Raw genomic sequence first — 22,151 nt, forward strand, 5'->3', positions numbered from 1 at the left:
ATGGGCTCTGTATGCCATTATTTACCACTCTGCTTTTAATTCCTTCAACAACTTAAACTCCAGTGGGGTGTGTTCATGAATAACCTGCTGTGGATTGTTTGGATCAGGCCTTATGGAAATAGGAAAAACACAAGATCCTAAGGGCTCTTCAGCTATAGCAGCAGAGCATAAAATTCTTTGTATTGGGGTCTCTATTTCTGCTACCAAAGGAGGCGGTACACATGTTTCTGCAACTGGAGGAGGCGGTATAGGCCAATTTTTATCCTCCCTCTCCTGTTTTTTATTTTCAATTGGAGCTGTGAGTGGGACAACAGATTCAGATTTTTAGATTCAGCCTGCTGTCCCGCAGAATAATAAAGAGATAATGGCACAAGTACAGTATGAACTAAACTCCAAGTGGATAAAACAGAATAATCAATTTTAAGACCTTTTTGATGAGCTTGTTTTAATCCTTCTCTTGCTTTGTCCCAATTTTCCACATCAAGAGTGCCTGCCTGTGGAAACCATCAGTTATGTGTAATAATCTCCTGCAGCAGCTTAGTTAATGTCTGAGAACTAACCTGAGCACCAGTTTGTTTCAACAAAACTTTAAGCAACTGCACATAATGTTTTTTTTCAGTAGACAAAATCTGCCCCATGTTACCCTGATTCAGAAAACTTCCCATTCCCAGTACTTCTTTAAGGCACTGCTCCCGGTACCTCTTTAGGGCACTGGTCAGTACCTCTTTAGGGCACTGACCTTATATCCACTGCCGGCTGACTCGTCCTGGGGTCCCCGTTTCCCCTGTTCCAGGAGATCTTCTTCATTCATGTCCTCATAGTCCCGTGTTCAGACTGTCGCCTGTTTGAGTGCCACCTGTAGAGCACCCAATTCTGGGGCTGTTCGGGACACCACCATGTAATGTGCCACAATCCCTGGTGGACTGAACAAAGGGGGATGAACACGAGAATAAAAGACAAGAGACAAAAGAGTACATCTGGAAGAAGGAGTCAGGGGGCACCTTGCCTCTAGTGGACAAGGGCCCTGAGCTTTACATAGCCCTCCATATTTATTAGTCAAAAGAGATAGTGAGAAGGGGGGTGGAAGAAGGGGTCAGCTGCTCAGTCCAGAGTAGGCTTGCAAGACTGCATTCTCTAGATGTCCCAGTAGACAACCTCAAGGAGCTCGGCACCAGGAAGCGATGGCCCTCAGCAAACCTTCTGGTAGCAGCAGTAATCGTGAGTTTGCCCACATCCTGCATTCGTGTGCTGTTTGATCATATAGCCTCCAGTGGAATGCTGAGTTGGTCATATCCCATGGGGTCTTTGGCTCCCTGCAAGGATCCCGCTAAATGTACTCACTCTGCCCCTATTGTCTTGAGAAGGCAACTATATATAAAATTTTGAAAAATGAGTATACCTCACTTTAACTACAGCCTTGCCTAAATTACCCATAGTCATACCTATTGTTCTAAAATAGCCTATGTTGGAGGTACGTTGCTCTAAAATAGAACATGTTGGAGGTAGAGCAGACATAATAAATAATACATTAAAATTAAAGTAAGTTGTTTGCACTTAGAGATTGGCTTGATAAAATCAGATCACTTAGTCCCCCAGTTAAGATAGTTAATACGGCCCAATGTAGGGTGAAACATGGCCTTCAATAATTAAAATTTGTTACACAAAACATGATTAATAAAAGAGTGACTATCCATACTGCATCTCCATTTAACAGTCCAAGTGCTTCTTGTTCCCATATCTGGAAAAAAAAAATCATAAAGAATGTCTTATGATGGACTACTACAGCATTAAGGCTGTAGTCCCATCTATCAGGGCCCCCATATCTAACATCTAATATTATTAAAAATTGCTAATACTATTCAATCAAGAACTGGTAAACATTTTGCTCTAATTCATTTGGCTAGCATGTTCTGTTAAGTGCTTATTTCTACAGACCCTCAGCTACAGTTGCCTCCACCTCTGAAGAAACACAATACACCTTTCCAGGCCACCTAGGGGTACCCTCATAGCTTTGTCATCACACACAAGCTTTGCAGACAAGAGCTTAATGACATCCACAATCTCCATGAGCACACATACAGCATTACGTTGAGGACATCCTCCTCCAAGAAGATTCACTTGATACACACATTATGGTCATTTAGACTAATTTGTCTCTTAGTCCATTCAAGGTACTATAACAACATTTATTATGCTGGATAATTTGTAAACAACATAAAGTTAGGCCAGGCATGGTGGCTCATGCCTGTAATTGTTGCAGGAAGTCAGGGACCCTGAACGGAGGGACCGGCTGAAACCATGGCAGAAGAACATAAATTGTGAAGATTTCATGGACATTTATTAAAGTTCCCCAAATTAATACTTTTATAATTTCTTATACCTGTTTTTACTGCAATCTCTGAACATAAATTGTGAAGATTTCATGGACACTTATCATTTCCCCAGTCAATACTCTTGTGATTTCCTGTGCCTGTCTTTACTTTAATCTCTTAATCCCATCATCTTCGTAAGCTGAGGATGAATGTCATCTCAGGACCCTGTGATGATTGCGTTAACTGCACAAATTGTTTGTAGAGCATGTGTATTTGAACAATATGAAATCTGGGCACCTTAAGAACAGGATAACAGTGATTTCAGGGAACAAGGGAGATAACCTTAAAGTCTGGCTGCCTGTGGGCTGGGCAAAACAGAGCCATATTTCTCTTCTTTCAAAAGCAAATAGGAGATATATCACTGAGTTCTTTTTCTCAGCAAGGAACATCCCTGAGAAAGAGAATGTGTTCCTAAGGGGAGGCCTCTGAAATGGCTGCTTTGGGAATGTCTGTCTTTTACAGTTGCAGATGAGGGATGAAATAAGCCCCAGTCTCTTGTAGCGTTCCCAGGCCTATTAGGATGAGGAAATTCTCGCCTAATAAATTTTGGTCAGACCAGTTGTCTGCTCTCAAACCCTGTCTCCCGATAAGATGTTATCAATGACAATGCATGCCCAAAACTTCATTAGCAATTTTAATTTTGCCCCAGTCCTATGATCTCGCCCTGCCTCCATTTGCCTTGTGATATTTTATTAATTTGTGAAGCATGTGATCTCTGTGACCCACACTCTATTCATACACTCCCTCCCCTTTTGAAAATCACTAATAAAAACTTGCTGGTTTTGTGGCTTGCAGGGCATCATGGAACCTGCCAACATGTGATGTCTCCCCTGGGCACCCAGCTTTAAAATTTCTCTCTTTTGTATTCTTTTCCTTTATTTCTCAGACTGGCTGACACTTAGGGAAATAAAAAAGAACCTACATGAATTATCGGGGGCAGGTTCCCCTGATATGTAATCTCAGCACTTTTGAGAGGCTGAGGTGGGTGAATCACCTGAGGTTACAAGTTTGAGATCAGCCTGGCTAACATGGTGAAACTCTGTCTCTACCAAAAAATATAAAAATTAGCAGGACATGGTGGTGCACCTGTAGTTCTAGCTACTGGGGAGGCTGAGGTAAGGGAATTGGTTGAACCCTGGAGATGGAGGTTGCAATGGACTGAGATCATGCCACTGCACTCCAGCATGGGTGATAGAGTGATGCTCTGTCTCAACACACACACACACACACACACACACACACACCATAAATTTATTGATCACAGTTCTGGGGGGTGTAAAGTCCAAGATCAAGGTGCTAGCAGATTCAACATCTGGTGAGGGCCATTACTCACAGACAGTGCTTTCTATCAGTCCTCACAAGGTAAAAGGGAAAGACAAGTGCCTATAAGACTCTTATAAGGCACTCATCCTACTTATGAGGGCAGAACAATCATAATCTAAAACCCCCACCTTTTAATACCATCACCTTGGAGATTAGAATTTCCCATACTAACATTTGTTTCTCCCCTCTGTATATTGGGGGAAGCTCCATACTGGTTTGAAGCTCCATCTATGCTCCATACTGGGGAGGGGAGAAACAAACATTCACATCATAGCAGATGAGTTACAATAAAGCAATCACAACTTAAGGAATGTGGGATTTATAAAGAGCACTCATTCTTCCTCACTCTCCATAGCTATCCAGTCTTCAAGGCTCATCTACTAAGCCTGGACAATCTCTCCCTAAACCACACCTCTTCTGTGTCACACTATTTCTCCCTGAGTAAGTCTTCAACAAGTTCACCTTGATCTCCAGCAACATTCTCCACTCTACAGCCTCTGCCTCTAATCAGAAACATTCTCAAAGCCATCCCTTTGCAGGACTCTAGAGCAATATTTTTCTGAAGTACACACCTGATAAGTGAGTCCCTTTCCTACTTATGTGACTTTTTGTGTCCTTAAAGAGAATTCCAAGTTTTTCTTGTAGATTCAAGATGCTCCAAGAGATGGCCTCTGCTTCTTGCTTGCACACTCAATGTGTATTGCTGTCTGCCTGTCTGCCTCCATCTATGCTCTAACAACAAAAGATAGCCTGCTATGTCTTATCTTTTTTCCTGTGTGCTTTCACTCCCTTCTGCCTAGATTGAATTATTTTTTTCTCCTTTACCCAGGCCTTTAAACTCAGCTCAGGTGTTACCTGCTCCAGGAAGTAATCCTAGACCCTGTCAGTCTGAGTTAGTTGTTCCTTTTGGGGGATCCCATAATGAACCAGGCATCTGTCTATCATTATATACCCCAAGTCTACCATGACCCAAACACTGCACTCTCATCTCTCTATCCGGGTGATCGGCATCTCCAGGGCAGAGCCCATGTCTGGTTGATCTCTATGTCTCCAGCAGCTGGCAAGGAAGTACCTCTTCAGAGACCTGCATCAACATAATACCTGCCACCCCTCATTACCTGATAAGTAAATTCCATTCTAATCAGGTGGCAAGATGTTTTCCTCTTTTTTTTTTTTTTTTCCCACAGAGTCTTGCTCTGTTGCCTCGGTTGGAGTGCATTGGTGTGATCTTGGCTCACTGCAAGCTCCACCTCCTGGGTTCACACCATTCTCCCACCTCAGCCTCCTGAATAGCTGGGACTAGAGGTGCCTACCACCAAGCCCGGCTAATTTTGCTTTTGTATTTTTAGTAGAGACGGGGTTTTACCGTGTTAGCCAGGATGGTCTCAATCTCCTGATCTCATGATCTGCCTGACTTGGCCTCCCAAAGTGCTGGGATTACAGGCATGAGCCACTGCACCTGGCCAATGTTTTCCTCCTTTATAAAATGAGACAGGCATGTGAATGAAGTCAGTTTTTCTGTTTGTCTTTATTCTTCTTGCTCAGGAGGGCCCGTTGATGTGATGTCCAGAACAGTGGCAGCCATTCTGTGGTCATTTTCAAGAAGGCCCTGGAAGAATGCCAATAGGATGGTGAAGCAAAGGGCTTCAATGAAACCCAGTTCTTATTTAGACTCAGATTCTATCACCTTGCAAAACTTTTTGTAATAATAAATTCCTTTTTGGTTTATGTGCTTCATATGTTTACTATACTTGATCACTGAAAACATCCTTTTGGTATAGTGATTGGGGGAGAAAAGAGAAAATAGTTGACTCTTGTTTTCTGCCTCTCCACTTGTCTTCACGGTTGTGGTGCTTCAGCTGGAGAACAATGTCTTGATGTTGCTTAAAATCTCAGAAAGGGCCCATCTCCTCAGATTTAGACCTTTAACTCTTCTCAGATTAAGATATTTGAACTAAATTTGTTGTAATTTTGTCTATTAACTAATCCTTAGAGCTATGTTGCATGTCTGACAAATTATCTCCCTCTGGAGCAGAAGGTTAAGAGGTTAATCTTGGTAATGATATTGGATAAAGGGTACTCTCTCATGCATCTGCCTCACCTCTCAAGGTTTTTTGTTTGTTTTGTTTTTGTTTTGAGACAGATTCTAGTTCTGTCACCCAGGCTGAAGTGCAGTGGTATGATCTCGGCTCATTGCAACCTCCATCTCCTGGGTTCAAGTGATTCTCCTGCTTGGTCTCCTGAGCAGCTGGGACTACAGGCATGTGCATCATGCCGGGCTAATTTTTTTATTTTTAGTAGAGATGGGTTTCCACCATGTTGGCCAGGCTGGTCTTGAACTCCTGACTCAGGTGATCTGCCCACCTCAGCCTTGCAAAGTGTGGGGATTACAGGCATGAGCCACCAGACCCAGCCTAAAAATCACTTTTTTTGGTTTGTTTGGTTGGTTTGTTTTGAGATAGAGTCTCGCTCTGCCCCACAGGCTTGAGTGCAGTGGCACAATCTCAGCCCACTGCAACCTCCACCTCCTGGGTTCAAGCGATTCTCCTGCCTCAGCCTCCAAAGTAGCTGGGACTACAGCCACCTGCCACCATGCCTGGCTAATTTTTGTATTTTTAGTAGAGGCAGGGTTTCACCTTGTTGCCCAGGTTGGTCTTGAACTCCCGACTTCAAATGATCTACCTACCTCGGCCTCCCAAAGTGCTGGGAATGCAGGCGCGAGCCACCTTTTATCACATCTCATTTTATGTTAGTGAGGTTATTTAGGGTGAGGTCCCTTGATAGCCTCAGTTAGGGCTGGCCACCACAAAAATAAAGTGACTGGAGGGTTGGAGTTTTCAGTTCCACCTATTGACTTCCAGGAAGGGGAAGTGGGGACTGGAGATTGAGTTCTATAAAAAATGTTGGCCTCACGCCTGTAATCCCAGCACTGTCAAAGACTGAGGTGGGTGGATCTCGAAGTCAGGAATTCGAGATCAGGCCTGTCTCTACTAAAAATACAGAAATTAGAGAGGCATGGTGATGCGCGCCTGTAGCCCCAGCTACTCAGGAGACTGAGGCAGGAGAATCGCTTGAACCTGGGAGGTGGAGGTTGCCGTGAGCCAAGATCCCGCCACTGCACTCCAGTCGGGGGGAAACGGTGAGACTCTGTCAAAAAAAAAAAAAAAAAAAAAGTTAGAGACCAGGCATGGTGGCTCACACTTGACATCCTAGCCCTTTGTGAGGCTAAGGCGGGCAGATCACTTTAAGCCCAGGAGTTTGAGACCAGTCTGGGCAACACAGTGAAACCCTGTTTGTACAAAAAAATACAAAAAAGTAGTTGGGCATGGTTATCTCACGCCTGTAGTCCTCACTATTCAGGAAGCTGAGGCTGGAGAATCCCTTGAGCCCAGGGAAGTGGAGGTTGCAGGGAGCAGGGATCATGCAACTAGACTCCAGCCTGGGTGACAGAATGAGACCTTGTCTCAAAAAAAAAAAGAAAAGAAATTAGCCAGGTATGGTTCCACGCACCTACAGTCCCAGCAGCTCAGGAGGCTGAGGTGGGAGGATCACTTGAGCCCACGAGTTTGAGACTGCAGTGAGCTGTGACTGTACCACTGAACCCCAGACTGGGGAAGAGAGTCAGATCCTATCAAAAAAAAAAAAAAAAAAACCCTCTTGAAAAATGAGATTAGATGAGCGTCTTGAGTTGGTGAACACATAGAGGTGCCAGAAGGGTGAGTGCCTGAAGAGAGAGCATGGAAGTTCCATGTACCACCCCAACCTCTCCCTTGCTATATACTTGCCCTATGCATCTATTTTGACTGTTTTTGAGCTGTATTCTTTTCTCCTTTTTTTTGATACAAAGTCTCACTCTGTTGCCCAGGCTTGGAGTACAGTGGCATGATCTCGGCTGACTACAACCTCTTCTTCCTGGGTTCAAATGATTCTCGTGCCTCAGCCTTCTCAGTAGCTGAAATTACTGGCATGTGCCACCACACCCGGTTAATTTCTGTATTTTTAGTAGAGACAGGGTTTTGCCGCATTGGCCAGACTGGTCTCCAAATCCTGGCCTCAAGTGATCCACCAGCCTCAGACTCTCAAAGTGCTGGGATTACTGGCGTGAACCACCATGCCTGGCCTAAGCTGTACTCTTTAAAATAAACCAGTAAATGAAAGCAAAGTGATTTATTGTGTTCTGTGTGCCATTCTAGCAAATTACCAAACCTGATGAGGGGGTCACAGGAACCCCTGATTTATAGCCCATCAGTCAGAAGTACAGGTGGCCACGTGGGACTTGGATTGGTGTCTGAAGTGAAGACAGTCTTGTGGGAGTGAGTGCTTTAACTTGCGTGATATGACGCTGGCTCCAGTTAGACAGCATCAGAACTGAATTTAATTGTAGGATAGACAGTGGTGTCTCCAGAGAATTGAAGAATTGCTTTGTTTGGAAAAAAGCCCACACATATGCTGTTAGAAGTACATGTGTAAATAGAGAAGTGAGTTTTTGCTTAATCATGCATCTTTGTTGTTTATTGTTTTCCTCTCATTTTTTCACCTCGGTAATTGTTTCTTTCATTTTCCTGAATCTCTGAAGAAGAAGAAGAAGAAAGGGCCTGGACTCTCATATTCCTTGACCCTGGTTATTTGGAGGGATGAACTCCAGTCTCCCACAGAAAGTTAGAGGTGAAGGAACATTCAGACACATAGGTTTCTAAGATGAGTAGTTTGATGACATCTCCAAGGTGTCTTCTGGGAATGGTAAGAAACTCTGAGTTTCTGCCACTGGATTGATTCCAGCTCCATTGTCCCCTTGTCCTTCAGCGAAGTCTCTGCTGAAGCCTATTATGTAAAAATCACAGGACACCATTGGCTTAAACTGAGCTACTGTACTACACTCAACAAACAAACCCAAAATAGAGTCACTCATACTAAAGTTCCATGACACCAAACCAAAAATTAAGTTGTTTATCTGGCTTTCTAAAAAATCATAAAGAGGGAGAGAGAAGATAGCCAAATTCCCAAACAGGTCACTTTCAGTAGCCATGAAAATGCCTCTGCTTTAATCCTTACAAAAGAAGTAACCTAAGTAACCATGTCAGTCAATCTGTTTTTTTTTTCTTAAATTATTGTTTCCCTATTCCCACTGTACAGAAAAAGCAACTTCGAAATTACTATTCAGCATTTTTTTTCTTTGTTTCTGCTTTCTTTAGCCCTCCTCTCCCAATAAAATCAAACTTCTCTGTTCTACTCATCAACACATGCATTCTATTTTGAGGGATGAGGTGTTGATTCTTGAATTACAAATAAAGTCAATAAAAACTTTACACTAAATTAGTTGTAATTTTGTCTTTTGACAAATCCTTGGAGCTTGTGTTGCTCGACAGGAAGTCAGGAACTGGCCACAAGAAAAGGAACTCAGCTGGTGGTAAGTTGGGGTCTGGCAACTTAAAAATTATTGTTGGAATGCCTGCTCTATGACAGACATTTCCTAAACTCTGGAGCAGGGCTGTGCAATGAAGTATCACTTGCCAAATACAGCTTTTGGGTGCTTGCTATTTTTCTCATTTAACCTTAAGTGTGCTATAAGTATAAAATGCATTTCATGTCTTCTAAGACTTAGTATGAAAAAAGAATGCCATTTATCTCATTCATAATTTTTATTCTGATTAAATGTTCCAATGATATCCTTTTAGATATGTAGGATTCAAGAAAATACATTATTGGTGTTAATTTCCCAAATGTTTCCTACTCTGTTTACACATGGCTACTTGAAAATTATAAGACACAAATGTGGCCCATGTTTACAGATCACATTATGTTTCTATGCTAGAGACATAGCACTGAAAGAAGGTGCTACTTGTGGAGTTTGTGTATCAATGCAGAAAGTATTTAGGATAGAAAATAAAGGAATGAACAAAGACGAAAAGCATCTGGTGAGATAGGTTGGACCTGGGGCAGCCATTTTGCAAATGGGTCAAGAGGATATCTCTGAGGACAAGCTATTTAAGCTAAAATATAAATATTCAGAAAGAGCCAGGTGTGGAAAGCTCCAGAGGAAGATCATAGTAGGCAGAAGGAAGAGAGAAAGCAAAAGCCCTGAAATGGCAAGAAGCTGGCATGGTCAAGGAATCAAGGAGTCCACCGGGTCCAGCACAGTGTGTCAGGTGAGAGGGCAGAGATGAGGTCTGGGGATACACAAGACAAATCCCAGGGTGCTTGAGAAGTGTGAGTTAGAAATGTGGAAGCCATAGAAGAGTGCTGAGAAGAATAACTCATTGTCTTATTTTTCCTATTAAAATACAATTTGTCTGTGTCTGGGCTTTAGGAGAGGGAACAGCAGGGCCAGGAACAAGCTATCTGCAAAGTTTGTACAAATATCCAAGTCTAACAGGGCCATGGACATGGGTAGTGGAGATGGAGATGGCTCTGGCTGTGCATTCAGCATGTTCTGCAGATATAATCAATAGGACTTGGATTGTATTGGCTGGTAAGGAAAATGAAAGGTGAGTTCTAGATTTAGAGCTTTAATAACTGAATATTTAAACTCCAAATAGATACAGAATATTGGAAGAACGGCAGGTTTGGGAGCAAGGGACAAACAACCGGTTGGTTTGGGCAATGTTTGGTTTGGAGTGTCTATGGGACTCTCATGGGGCGATATCAAGAAGTCAATTGATTATATGAGACTAGAGCCCCAGGGGAGGCCAGTGCTAACAATTCAGATGAGAAGACAGCATGATACTTTAAGCTGTGAGACTGAATGATATCACCTATAGAATGTGGGACACCCTAAATTTAGAGACATTTAGAGCAGAAAACACCAGTAAATTGGACTGAAAAGAGGTGGCCAACTGAGCCGTAAAGACAACCAAGAGTGGATTGTGTGTACATCTTATCATCTTATGATATGGGAAAAAATATGCTTGAATTAGGGGAAAGAGATCCAGTTGTTCCTATGTCACTGGAACATCAGGATAAAAACTGAGAAAGGTCCACTGGATTTGGCAGTCTGGAGGTCATGTGCACCCTTAGGAGAGTTCATTAGCTGGAGTGCTAAGGAGTAAAGTCAATATGGAATGGATTCAGCAGAATAGGTGAGGTGAGAAAAAAAAAAAGCAAGCAATTAGAGACAACCATTTCTAAGGTTTAGCTAGGAAATCTCTTTACAGAAAACACTTCTCTTAAAGAAATAGGGTTGAAGTTTGGAAAGAAATAGGGGCCAAGATTGGTTTCTTTTTAAAGGGAAGGAATAGGATAATGTTTATGTGGTAACCAGAAGTATCTAGTAGAAATAAAATCTTGAGAGTTTCTTTTTAGCAGAAAGCAGAAGGACAAATACTAGTTCTTGGGGAAACGAGAGAGAGAGGGATGGAAAGCAAATGTGAAGAGGAAAGTCACTGGGAAAAAGAAGTAGTATTTATTCACAATAACAAGGACAGGTAAATTGAGGGTTAGGAAAGAAAAGGCTAAAAAATGCACATCTAATTGTTACCATTTTCTCATTAAAATATCAGCCAAGGCCATCAGCTGAGAGTGGAATAGTAGAGGAAGTTGGTCAGTTTGAGGAGAAAGCAGAAGGGCTGAATGTTATTTTAATGCATCAGAAATCATACGTGCTGGAGAAGCAGATGCTAACAAGGAAATGCTGAGTTTCCATTTGAAATCTGTAATCATACATCCATTTGAGCCTCTCAATAACTGTGACATTGAACAAGTCACTTCCCCTCTCTGAGCCATGGTTTCCTATGGATTACACAAGAACGGTATTTGTCCCAAAGCAAGGATATAGAAATAATAAAATATACATTGGTTGACACACATTGGGATTGCATCAAATAGCAGCCCTCATAATCAGTACAGGTGTCATCTCTAGTCCATGGTTCTCTTCTCCACTTTATAACTAGGGTGGATCCAAAATTTTACAACATTGTCTTGTTGGTCTGTCCCCACCTGTCACTGCACATTCATCTTTTCCTCTTGTGTCAACATTTCCAAATGACTTAGAGAATATGGATACATCATACTGTCTGAATGTCTTCTAGGATATTTGGAGAGTGGGTGGAGAAAATCTGAGTCTGCTGAGGAACTAAGGAATGGGAGAGGGTTAACCATACAATTCTGTTGAAATCAGTTTGGTTGAGCTCCAACTCTGGTTCTACCCCTTTCTAACCGGGGGCTTTAAATAATTAATGTAACCAATATAAGTCAACTTCCTCATCTGTGCTAATTCAAACTAAGATTAGTCAATATGCACCATGTCTCAGGGTGTGTTCAGTGCTTACACATATTAACACATCTCATCTGTAGAGGCTGTGAGAGGCATTGTTAGGGTTAAAGGAGAAGCTCTTGGCATGTGAGTAATGTTCATAAGTAGTAGCCACTATTGCTATGAGCATTGTTCTTGTCCTGACCTTGAGCTCTGTAAGGCATGACCCAAGATTGAGCCCCATGACACAGCACACAGTCTGGTGAGGACCAAGCGTTCCCATTTGTCACAGACACTCAGTCTAGCCTAGATTTCCATGTCCAGTCTCACTTAATCCTCACCTGAAAGTTAGACGTCACCACAAAATTGTCCTTGTTCTGCAGAGGAGAAAACTGAGGCTCAAAGAGATGTCACTGACCAAGAACCCATATTGGCAAGGTACTAAAGAGTAGAGATCTAACTGACCCCAAAGCCCAGGGCTCTTTACTCTGTAACAGTGATGTGCAACTAGGGGGAATTTTGCCTCCTACGGTACCTTTGACAATGTCTATAGACACTTTCAGTTGTCACTCCTGAAGGGGGAGTTGCTACTAGCATCAGTGGATAGAGGCCAGGGGTGCTGCTAAATATTCTACTGTGTACAGAACAGTCCCCCACAACAAAGAATTATGCAGCCCCAATTGTCAGTAGTGTCAAGGTTGAGAAACCTGGAGCTACATTAAACAATGTCCCATGAAAGACCTCAGTGAATGTGACTGGTAATGACAGGAAGAAAAGAAGGAAGAGAGAAAGGGAAAGGAGGAAAAAACCATGATACTAGGGTATGACCATATGCTGGAAATCTTTGGGGAACTCCTTTCAAATGCAGCACTTTAGAGTTGCAAAGGTAGTGGCTCTAAAGTTGTTCATCCTGAATTTCAAATCTTGCTGCCTCCACTGACCGGCTGGACATGATGCTAAAAAATCTAAAAAAACCCGTAGGGCATGAATTCCCTCTGGTAAAAAAAAAAAGGGGGTAATGATGGCTGCCCACAATGTTACTATGAGTATTAGATGAGAACAAGTGCTAGATAATTGCTGTTACTTTTAGAGAGGCTGGATAGCCCAGGGTGGGAAGAGTCTCTAATTTTCATGGCCATAAAAATCACTGTAGCTTTTACACAGAGAGATTCTAGAGTGGGGTTCATGAATATGCACTTTAACAAATACCTTGGATGCTTCTGATAAAGCCCACAGACCACAGTATAAGCAAATTTGGTCAAGTGGCAAAGACACAAGGGACACAGAGACCTTTGGGTTGAGTTGGATGCAACAGCTTCCCATGTGACCTGGTGCAGAGACAGGGACTGTAATTTTGTGATTCTGTTTCTTAAAAGCAAGGAAATAGATCCCAGAAACACACCAGGATATGTTCCCATAGTGTTATTGCCCAGAATTTAGTCATGTGTCCACCAATAAGCAATCCCTTGCAAAGCAAAAGTAATTCTAGTTAGAACAAATTAGAAAATCAAGATATGCCCGCAAAGATGGAGGAGGGATACCTTCCCCAAAGAGTGAGTAACTGAACAAAATTGCGATTTGATTTGCAGAGAAGAAATGATGAACAGTTATTTGTGGGGGAGGGGCACCACCAGCAATATCTGTCAAAATTGTTGCATAGAGATAGGGCTTAGAATTCAGACTAAGCTAAATTAAAGATCTTTGTCTACTGTTTCCTACTTAAGTGACCAGCAGATTTCACAATTGCTCTCAACATTGAGTCATTCCTACGGAAACTACAAACAATGAATATTACAGAGCTATTATGTAGACCAAACTACAACCCATACATAGCAATTAACACAGTGAATAGTCTCTGATAAGAACCCTACAAATATTAGCTAAATATTCATGCTCATTCTGTTTATCCCACAGACCTTGAAGATATACAACGAATGCTAATTCACTGCATCCCAAGCACAGAACTTTATATCAAGTAGGGACAATGAAAAGCAGAAGGGAGAAAGTAAATATAGGGTCCCCTTTGTTGACTTCCTCTAGCATAGAATCTATAGGATGTAATATATTTCTGCTTTTTTTTTTTTTTTTTTTTTTTGGTGGGGGCAGGGGGACGGAGTCTCGCTCTGACGCCCAGGCTGAAGTGCAATGGCACGATCTTGGCTCACTGCAACCTCCGCCTCCTGGGTTCAAGCAATTCTCCTGCCTCAGCCTCCTAAGTAGTTGGAGTTACAGGCTCTCGCCACCACACCTGGCTAAGTTTTGTATTTTTAGTAGAGATGGAGTTTCACCATGTTGGCCAGGCTAGTCTCCAACTCCTGACCTCAAGTGATCCATCCTCCTCAATCTCCTAAAGTGCTGGGGTTACAGGCATGAGTCACCACGCCCGGCCTATAACACGTAATATATGTCTACATATTACAGGTAATGGTTCCAAATCCTCTTCAGCTATGAACTCAACCCAAATCCTAAAACTTTAAATTAAATATCAACTAAAAAATAGGTAAAGGGTCCTCACAGTGGGAGGGACAGGAGCTGGGAGACTGGGAGAGCATGGGGCCGAAAGAAGTTGCAGAGCTTGCCAGCATGTTTGCATTGAGTGACAGAGGCCACAGATGTGAACCTTCTGACTCTGAGTCTTGTGCCTTCCTCACGACGCTGAAGCTGCCTATGCTCAATTTCCATTGTCCACACACTCTTAGTTCAGTATTTCCGCTGGTGGATAGAGCCCTTTTAATCCTCCTGCTAATCAGCCTGATAGATGGAATGCATATTAATAATGACGGGGATATGGAGAACTATCCTTTCCCAAAGGAACTCTGAGAGAGTGCCAATTTTATGTTATAACTATTCACAAGGCTCACTAGGGTGGGTCTTGGTAGGAGGAGGAGCTATAGTGGAAGTTAATGAATAGTTGTACTGTAAGATGGTGCCACAGCTGAGAAATGGCCATTGCTGAAATGTTACAGGTGTGGGAAGATGGAAAGCGACTTCTCCATTCCTCTGAATGAATCTGAGGAGGTGCTCCCTGAGCCTGCTGGCTACACCGTTCTGTGGATCTTCTCACTGCTAGTCCACGGAGTCACCTTTGTCTTCGGAGTCCTGGGCAATGGGCTCGTGATCTGGGTGGCTGGATTCCAGATGACACGCACAGTCAGCACCATCTGTTACCTGAACCTGGCCCTGGCTGACTTCTCTTTCAGTGCCATCCTACCATTCCGAATGGTCTCAGTCGCCATGAGAGAAAAATGGCCTTTTGGCTCGTTCCTATGTAAGTTAGTTCATGTCATGATAGACATCAACCTGTTTGTCAGTGTCTACCTGATCACTGTCATTGCTCTGGACCGCTGTATTTGTGTCCTGCATCCAGCCTGGGCCCAGAACCATCGCACCTTGAGTCTGGCCAAGAGGGTGATCATGGGACTCTGGGTTCTTGCCACAGTCCTTACCTTACCAGATTTCATCTTCTGGACTACAGTAAGTACTGAGAATGGGGACACACACTGTATTTTCAGATTTCCATTCTGGGGTGACACTGTTGTAGAGAGGATGAACGTGTTCATTACCATGGCCAAGGTCTCTCTGATCCTCCACTTCATTATTGGCTTCAGCATACCCATGTCCATCATCACAGTCTGCTATGGGATCATCGTTGCCAAAATTCACAAAAAGCGCATGACTAAATCCAGCCGTCCCTTACACATCTTCACTGCTGTGGTGGCTTCTTTCTTCATCTGTTGGTTCCCTTATGAACTAACTGGCATTCTAATGGCAGTCTGGCTCAAAGAGATTTTGTTCAATGGCAAATACAAAATCATTATTGTCCTGCTTTACCCAACAAGCTCCTTGGCCTTTTTTAACAGCTGCCTCAACCCAGTTCTCTACGTCTTCATGGGTCATAACTTCCAAGAAAGACTGATTCGCTCCTTGCCCACTAGTTTGGAGAGGGCCCTGACTGAGGTCCCTGACTCAACCCAGACCAGCAACACAGACACCAATTCCACTTCACCTCCTGAGGAGAGGGAGTTACAAGCAATGTGAGGTCGGGGATATTTTGGGGCTCTGTCTCTTTCTACCCTGCATTAAGCGGAAAAAAAATTCTGACAGTGTTTTTCTTCTACATTCATACTACCACCACCACCACAATCATCAACATAAAAGAAGTCTGTACCAAACGTGTAGGAGGTTTTCCCCACAACCAAGCAGTAGACACCATCTGGGTGTCGGACAATTAAATTCCAACACTATCTACCTGGAGTTAGTGTCAGATCCCACAGATTTAAGGCTCATTCCCCAAGTCTGCTCCTCCAGTTGAGACACAAGTCACAAATCCAGCCTTCTGAAACTCTGGACCAACCAGCTTCAATCAGGGTTCCCACTACCCCCTCTTTAGGGGTAGAGTGGCTCATGGAACTCAGAGAAATAATTTAACTGCTAGAGTGGCTCACAGAACTCAGCAAACATTTATTTTGGCTTGCTGGTTTATTATAAAAGATACTACAAAGGATACAGATGAAGAGGCGCATAGGGCAAGGTATGCAGGAAGAAATGAGCAGGTTCCATGCCCTTCCTAAGTGCATCACCCTCCGGGAACCTCTGCGTGTTCACCTCTCATGAAGCTCTCCAAATCCAGTCCTCTTGGGTTTTTATGGAAGCTTCATGATGTCAGCATTCTTTCCTCCAGAGTACAGGATGGCACCCTCCCTGGGGAGGGTCTTAAGACCCACAATTAGAAAGGTGAGGGAAGATTAGAGTCCTGCTTTGGGGTAGATGAAAGGAAAGGAGAGAGATTCTGTTTCCTGAGGCTTAACCCACCCAACATTATAACAAAGGCGTGTAGCAAGGGATACGGGAGTTATGAAGCAGAAACCATGGGCTAAAACCAACATACATCTTAATACCAGATACCCTAATCTCAGTCCTAACTTCATTTAACCTTGGTCACATTGAGTCATTACAGGATGAGTGGCTCAAGTATTTCCTCAGGGAAAATATTTCAGTGCCCTCCCTGATTTGAGGGTAAGAAGTAGATAATAAGGCCACTGTGGGTGTTATTTTTCATGTCTGGACCTCAGCCTATATCCTGAGACTAAGTGGAAGTGGGAAAAGAGTACAAGAGAAGAGACAAAGTGGGGGGATTTGTAAGGCTTAGATGAGATAGTGTTTTTTTAGAAAAAATCCTTTATCTACCATTAAGTAAAATGTTTGCCATAAGCTTCCTCGGGCTTTCTCTTTTTAAAGTCAGACTGTAGAAGGTTTCTTCTATTCTTATTTGTTAAGAGTTTTCTTTTATTGTTTAAATTGTGAATGAATATTGAACTTTATTAAATGCGGTTTCTGTAAATATTAACAAGATCATATTACTTTTATTCTTTTATTTATATCATTATAAATTAGATTATGTTTTCAATGTTATACTACCCTTGCATTTCTGAAATAAACCACGCTTGCCCATGATTTTTGAACATTTATAATCTGTGTCACAGATTTGTTTAGAATTTCTGTATTTATGTTTATGTAGAGATGGCTCTGTTATTTCACTTTTCTCTACTGTCCTTGTTAACTTTTACATAAAACGCATATTTTCCTGAAAGGAGTTTGGAAGCAATTTTCTAATTCTATCCTCAGGTATTATATCTTTTTTAAACATTTAGAAAAATTTGCTAGTGAAGTCAACTGGATCTTGGGTTTGTTTTTTGGGAAGGCTTTTAAATATAGGTTCAATTTCTTTAATAATTATTAGACCTGGCCATTTTCTTTTTCACATTGCTCACTTTTGGTAGACTGTGATTTTCAAATTCAAGAAATTTGGCCATTTCATCCCAACTACCAAACTTATGTAATCACCCAGTGGGTTCTTCCTGCCTGCTGCACAGACAAAACCAGTTTACTGAGACTGTGGTATTGCAGTAAAGAAAGAGTTTAATTAACATGATGCTGGCCACATGGATGAACTGGAGTTATCATTCAAATCAGTTTCCCTGAGAGGTTATGGTTTTTCAAAGATAGTTTGGTGGGCAGGGGACTAGGGAATGGGTGCTGCTGACTGGTTGGGAAGGCAACCATAGGAGAGTTGAAAGTGGTCCTCATGCACTGAGTCTGCCTTGGAGTGAGGGGGTCACAGGACCACTTGAGTCATGAGTCATGAGCTCTCTGTGGGGTCAGTCAGTTGCTACAATGAAAGTCTGAAAAACATCTCAAAAGACTAATCCTAGGGTCTACAATAGAGGTGTCACCTATAGAAGTGATTGGGGAAGTTACAAATCTTGGCCTTTACTGCCCAGGTGTCACCGGCCACATGACACCTGGCAGTAAAGGATTATAGAAACTATAATCCTTCATTTTAGCAGAATTCAGACTCCTCACACAATCCTAATCTTAGGCCTTTCATTGCCTTTCAGTCCCAGAACAAGGAGGGTGTGAGTTAGGGAAGGCCTACTATCATCCTTGCTTCCATGTTAAACCATAAACTAAATTCTTCCCCTGGTTATCTTAGCCTATATACAGGAGTGAGCAAAGACAGACAACCTTTGAGGCTAGAGGCAGGAAGGAGTCAGCCACGTTAGACATCTCTCACTGTCAAAATTTTTGCAAATGTGATTTCACTTATTGGCATGAAACAGTATAATAACTGTATGGTAGTTGATATGTTTCTTTCAAGTAATGAGAATGTAAGCTATCTGAGGGCAGGAATTTTGGTCTATATTGTTTGCTGATGAATCCCAATCCCCTGCATATAAGATAGTGTCTGATATGTGATAGACACTCAATAAATGTTTACCTCATTAATAAACAATAACATCACTTAATGTCCAGTCAAAATTATCTCCAGTCCTCATAATATGAATCAGGTCAGGTCTAGGAAATTCCCATCCTCATGTCCACAATATTTGTAAATTCCCAGCTGGCTTACATTTTCATGAACATTGCTGATTTTGAGCTTCTGCTTAAGTAAACTACTCTGGCTAATTATTGCCTAATGACTTCATATTTAAATAAATAACTCATAACTCAGCCTTTTACCTTGCTTTCTGCACATAAACACTCAGAAGTTGTTAATTCTGTATTGTGTAACATACTTCCCTGATGCACTGGCAAAAGACACCACTCAACATGAATATCAGGCAGTCCTGTTATCAACGTTCTCACTCACTCCACTGCTTTACTCCGTTTTCTTCTCCTTTTCCCTTCTGTCTCTCCTAAAGTTATTTGCATTTCCAAGGTAGAGCAGTTCGCGCATTTCATTTGCACGTTTGACTCCTATAAACGCTTTAGAGTTCTCAGGAGGTGTATATTCTTAAATGCCCAACCAAGGTGTAGCCATAGAAAAGAAGGAACAAGGCTGGGCATGATGGCTGACTCCTATAATCCCAGCACTTTGGGAGGCCAAGGTGGGTGGATTATTTGAGGTCAAGAGTTCTAGACCAGTCTGGCCAACATGTGGAAATCCTGTCTCTACAAAAAATACAAAAATTATCTGCGCATGGTGGTGCGCACCTGTAATCCCAGCTACTTGGGAGGCTGAGGAAGGAGAATTGTTTGAACCTGGGAGGCAGAGGTTGCAATGAGCTGAGAATATGCCACTGCACTCTAGCCTGGGAGAGAGAGAAAGATTCCATCAGAAAGAAAGAAAGGAAGGAAAGGAAGAAGGAAAGGAAAGGAAAGGAAAGGAAAGGAAAGGAAAGGAAAGGAAAGGAAAGGAAAGGAAAGGAAAGGAAAGGAAAGGAAAGGAAAGGAAAGGAAAGGAAAGGAAAGGAAAGGAAAGGAAAGGAAAGGAAGAAAGAGAAAGAAAGAAAGAAAGAAAGAAAGAAAGAAAGAAAGAAAGAAAGAAAGAAAGAAAGAAAGAAAGAAACAGAAAAAGAAAAAGAAAGAAAGAAAAAGAAAGAAAGAAAGAAAGAAAGAAAGAAAGAAAGAAAGAAAGAAAGAAAGAAAGAAAGAAAATAAAAGAAGGACAAAATTTAGATAGGAATGCCAGGGCTTCCAGATGGCTAATTAAGAGACTTCCTCCACTGCCAGGACAGGGGATTCTTACTATTCCTTCCCACTGGCCTTGGTTAATTGCAGTAGAACAAAGCCACTACATTCTCTCCATTTTTCTTTTCCTCTTCAGGAGTTTTCATTGTGGATTCTCAATTCCCATTTCATGATGATATATTGTGGGTTCAGGAAACTCAGATTTTTTTTTTTTTTAAATTATGGGACAATTACCACACAGAAATACTTCCCAATGTGTGTTCATGTGGATGGCTCACTAACTTCCTGTATCAGGCCTGGTCAGTCTGGGATGGCACTACTGCTTGCTGGTTTCAGATTTTGCTGCTTTGTGCAACTTAGTACTGCTGTTGTCAGGTGTTGCCTTGGGGATGCTCCAGAAACTCTGGTGAATATAGACGGCTCTCTGAGCCTTCAGGCTCCCCTGCAGCTCCTGGAAGGCAGGTTTCATTGTAATGAGGATGTTTCACTATGAACAGCAGTCACTCTTTCTCCAATCCGGCCCCTGCTGACGGGCCACTACTTCAGGGCATGTTGTCCCTTGAGCTGTATATGCTGTTCTTGTTACATGGGGTCTTGGTAGTGGTCTGGCCTGTACTGGGTATAAGTTGCAAAGTCCTGGTCTCCAGTCAGAGTGAGCTGGCCAGTATGGTGAAACTCTACGTTCATCTCTGCCGGATCCGACCTGCAGAAGCTGGCTGAACGATGGATGAACAAATGCATTCTGATGCTGATATCCAGTGAAAAAGCAGGCTAGGGGACCAGGAAGCTCACAGACACTGAGGAGGGAGCTGTAAAGAGTCAGCAGTCACGGCCCTGACAAGCTGGCACTGCGGGCATTTATTCAGTACAGATTTAATGACAAAGGCCTCAAGTCAACACATCTTGTGGGTAATTAACATTGTCACCCTGCCCCCCAAAAGAGAGCAGTCCTGTGCATAGATGACTAAAGACCAGGTTCCAAGGCCTAAGTAAACAAACTTATCTAGATCAATTCCTTTACACTTCCTTGTTATCCATTCTGCGAAAATTCAGCTGACTTCAGCCAAATCCTCTTCTGAAGCTATGCAAACCCCAGGCCTTCCGAGAAGGCTTGTGTCCTTTTCCTATAATTTATCTTACAATTTTTCCCACCATCCTGACCGATCTCCTACACATCTCACTGATGAGAGAGCCATAGGATACCAGGCTCCTGGGTAGCAGCAATTCCCTCACAGTGAAACCAGAAAAGATGATAAAATGCTGGGCTTCAGTGTGTTCATAAAGGAGAGCCAGGATGAAAGGATCAAGTCACCTAAGCCTAACCTGTGATATGGCAACTGCACCTGAGTCCCCTTGGCAATTTGCAAAAGCAAGTGCTGCTGAGGCTAGTGCCTCCTTGGTTGCTACATTCCTTGCTGTTATCACTCCTTGTCCCCACCAGCCACTCAGAGGTCAAGTGGGACACCTTCAAAAGGGAAACAGCTGCCTACAAGGCCAGTGCAAATGGAGCTCACCCCCAGATATTTTTAGTAACAATCGGTAAAGTCAAAACAACAGGGTGCCAAACCCAAGGTCATCTAGATTTTCTCCTGTTATCTTCTAGTTTTATAATTTTGTCTTTTACATTTAGGTCTCTGATTCATTTTCAGTCCTATTTATCTGGTGGAAACCTGACTGACACAGCATATGTTTCTAGTGTTTAAAAACAAACAAACAAAAAAACACAGAGGAAAGATGAAGCATTAACTAATAGAAATTAGTAGAAATTGAGTGGTAGAAATGGAAATAGTCTTTCTCTCTCGGTCTTCTTTATTAAGAAATTTTCTTTTTGTGTTTTTGCCATCAGCATATACATCTGTTCTCTCATTTACTAACTGAAAATGTAAAAACCTCTTGTACCACACACATCCTCCTGAACTTTACAACCAATTTCTCTGCTCTCCTTGACAGCAAACTCAAGGGTCACTTCCAGTTCCTTTCTCTACTTCCTAATTTCACATTTTCTCCAGAACTCATTCTAAATGGGTTCATGTCCTGATTACTACAGTGGGACTACTCTTATCAAGGACAACAGTGACATCCATTGCCATGTTATTGCACTGCAGGTTCAGACATTTGGTGCCTGACTATGAATTCAACGGGGTAAATCTAAGTCATATATGCTTATCTGATAATGATGGGAATCTTAGGCCCCTAAGCATATATGACTCCCTTTTATTTTAAAATATATAATTCTCTTGGCAACATCCCACTTGTTTGGTTTTCTTCCTACCTCCATGACTTATCTTTCTCAATCT

The 22,151-nt window shown here is 42.3% G+C and overlaps 1 protein-coding gene and 1 long non-coding RNA gene across 10 annotated transcripts in view; one reads left to right on the forward strand and one right to left on the reverse strand.

The window, feature by feature from the left end:
* The window catches only part of FPR3 (formyl peptide receptor 3), a 34,100-nt gene extending 16,749 nt beyond the window's left edge, over positions 1–17,351 (forward strand). For 6 of the 9 annotated variants that reach the window (XM_045379659.3, XM_065534837.2, XM_065534835.2 and 3 more), the window contains one exon: positions 14,850–17,351. In XM_045379659.3, coding sequence (XP_045235594.2) covers positions 14,860–15,921 — 1,062 coding nt within the window. In that variant the 5' untranslated portion in view covers positions 14,850–14,859 and the 3' untranslated portion in view covers positions 15,922–17,351. Of the gene's footprint in view, positions 1–5,240; positions 5,373–8,930; positions 9,103–14,849 lie in introns of those variants that run through there. The other 3 variants (XR_012427923.1, XR_012427924.1, XM_074024470.1) reach the window with 2 other exon arrangements.
* The window catches only part of LOC123570274 (uncharacterized), a 36,930-nt gene that overhangs the window by 5,917 nt on the left and 8,862 nt on the right, over positions 1–22,151 (reverse strand). Inside the window, exon 3 of the long non-coding RNA XR_006694346.3 lies at positions 740–923. This is a non-coding gene — a long non-coding RNA (uncharacterized lncRNA). The remainder of the gene's footprint in view (positions 1–739; positions 924–22,151) is intronic.

The sequence above is a fragment of the Macaca fascicularis genome, chromosome 19 (assembly GCF_037993035.2).
Source record: "Macaca fascicularis isolate 582-1 chromosome 19, T2T-MFA8v1.1".
NCBI classification, from domain to species: domain Eukaryota; kingdom Metazoa; phylum Chordata; class Mammalia; order Primates; family Cercopithecidae; genus Macaca; species Macaca fascicularis.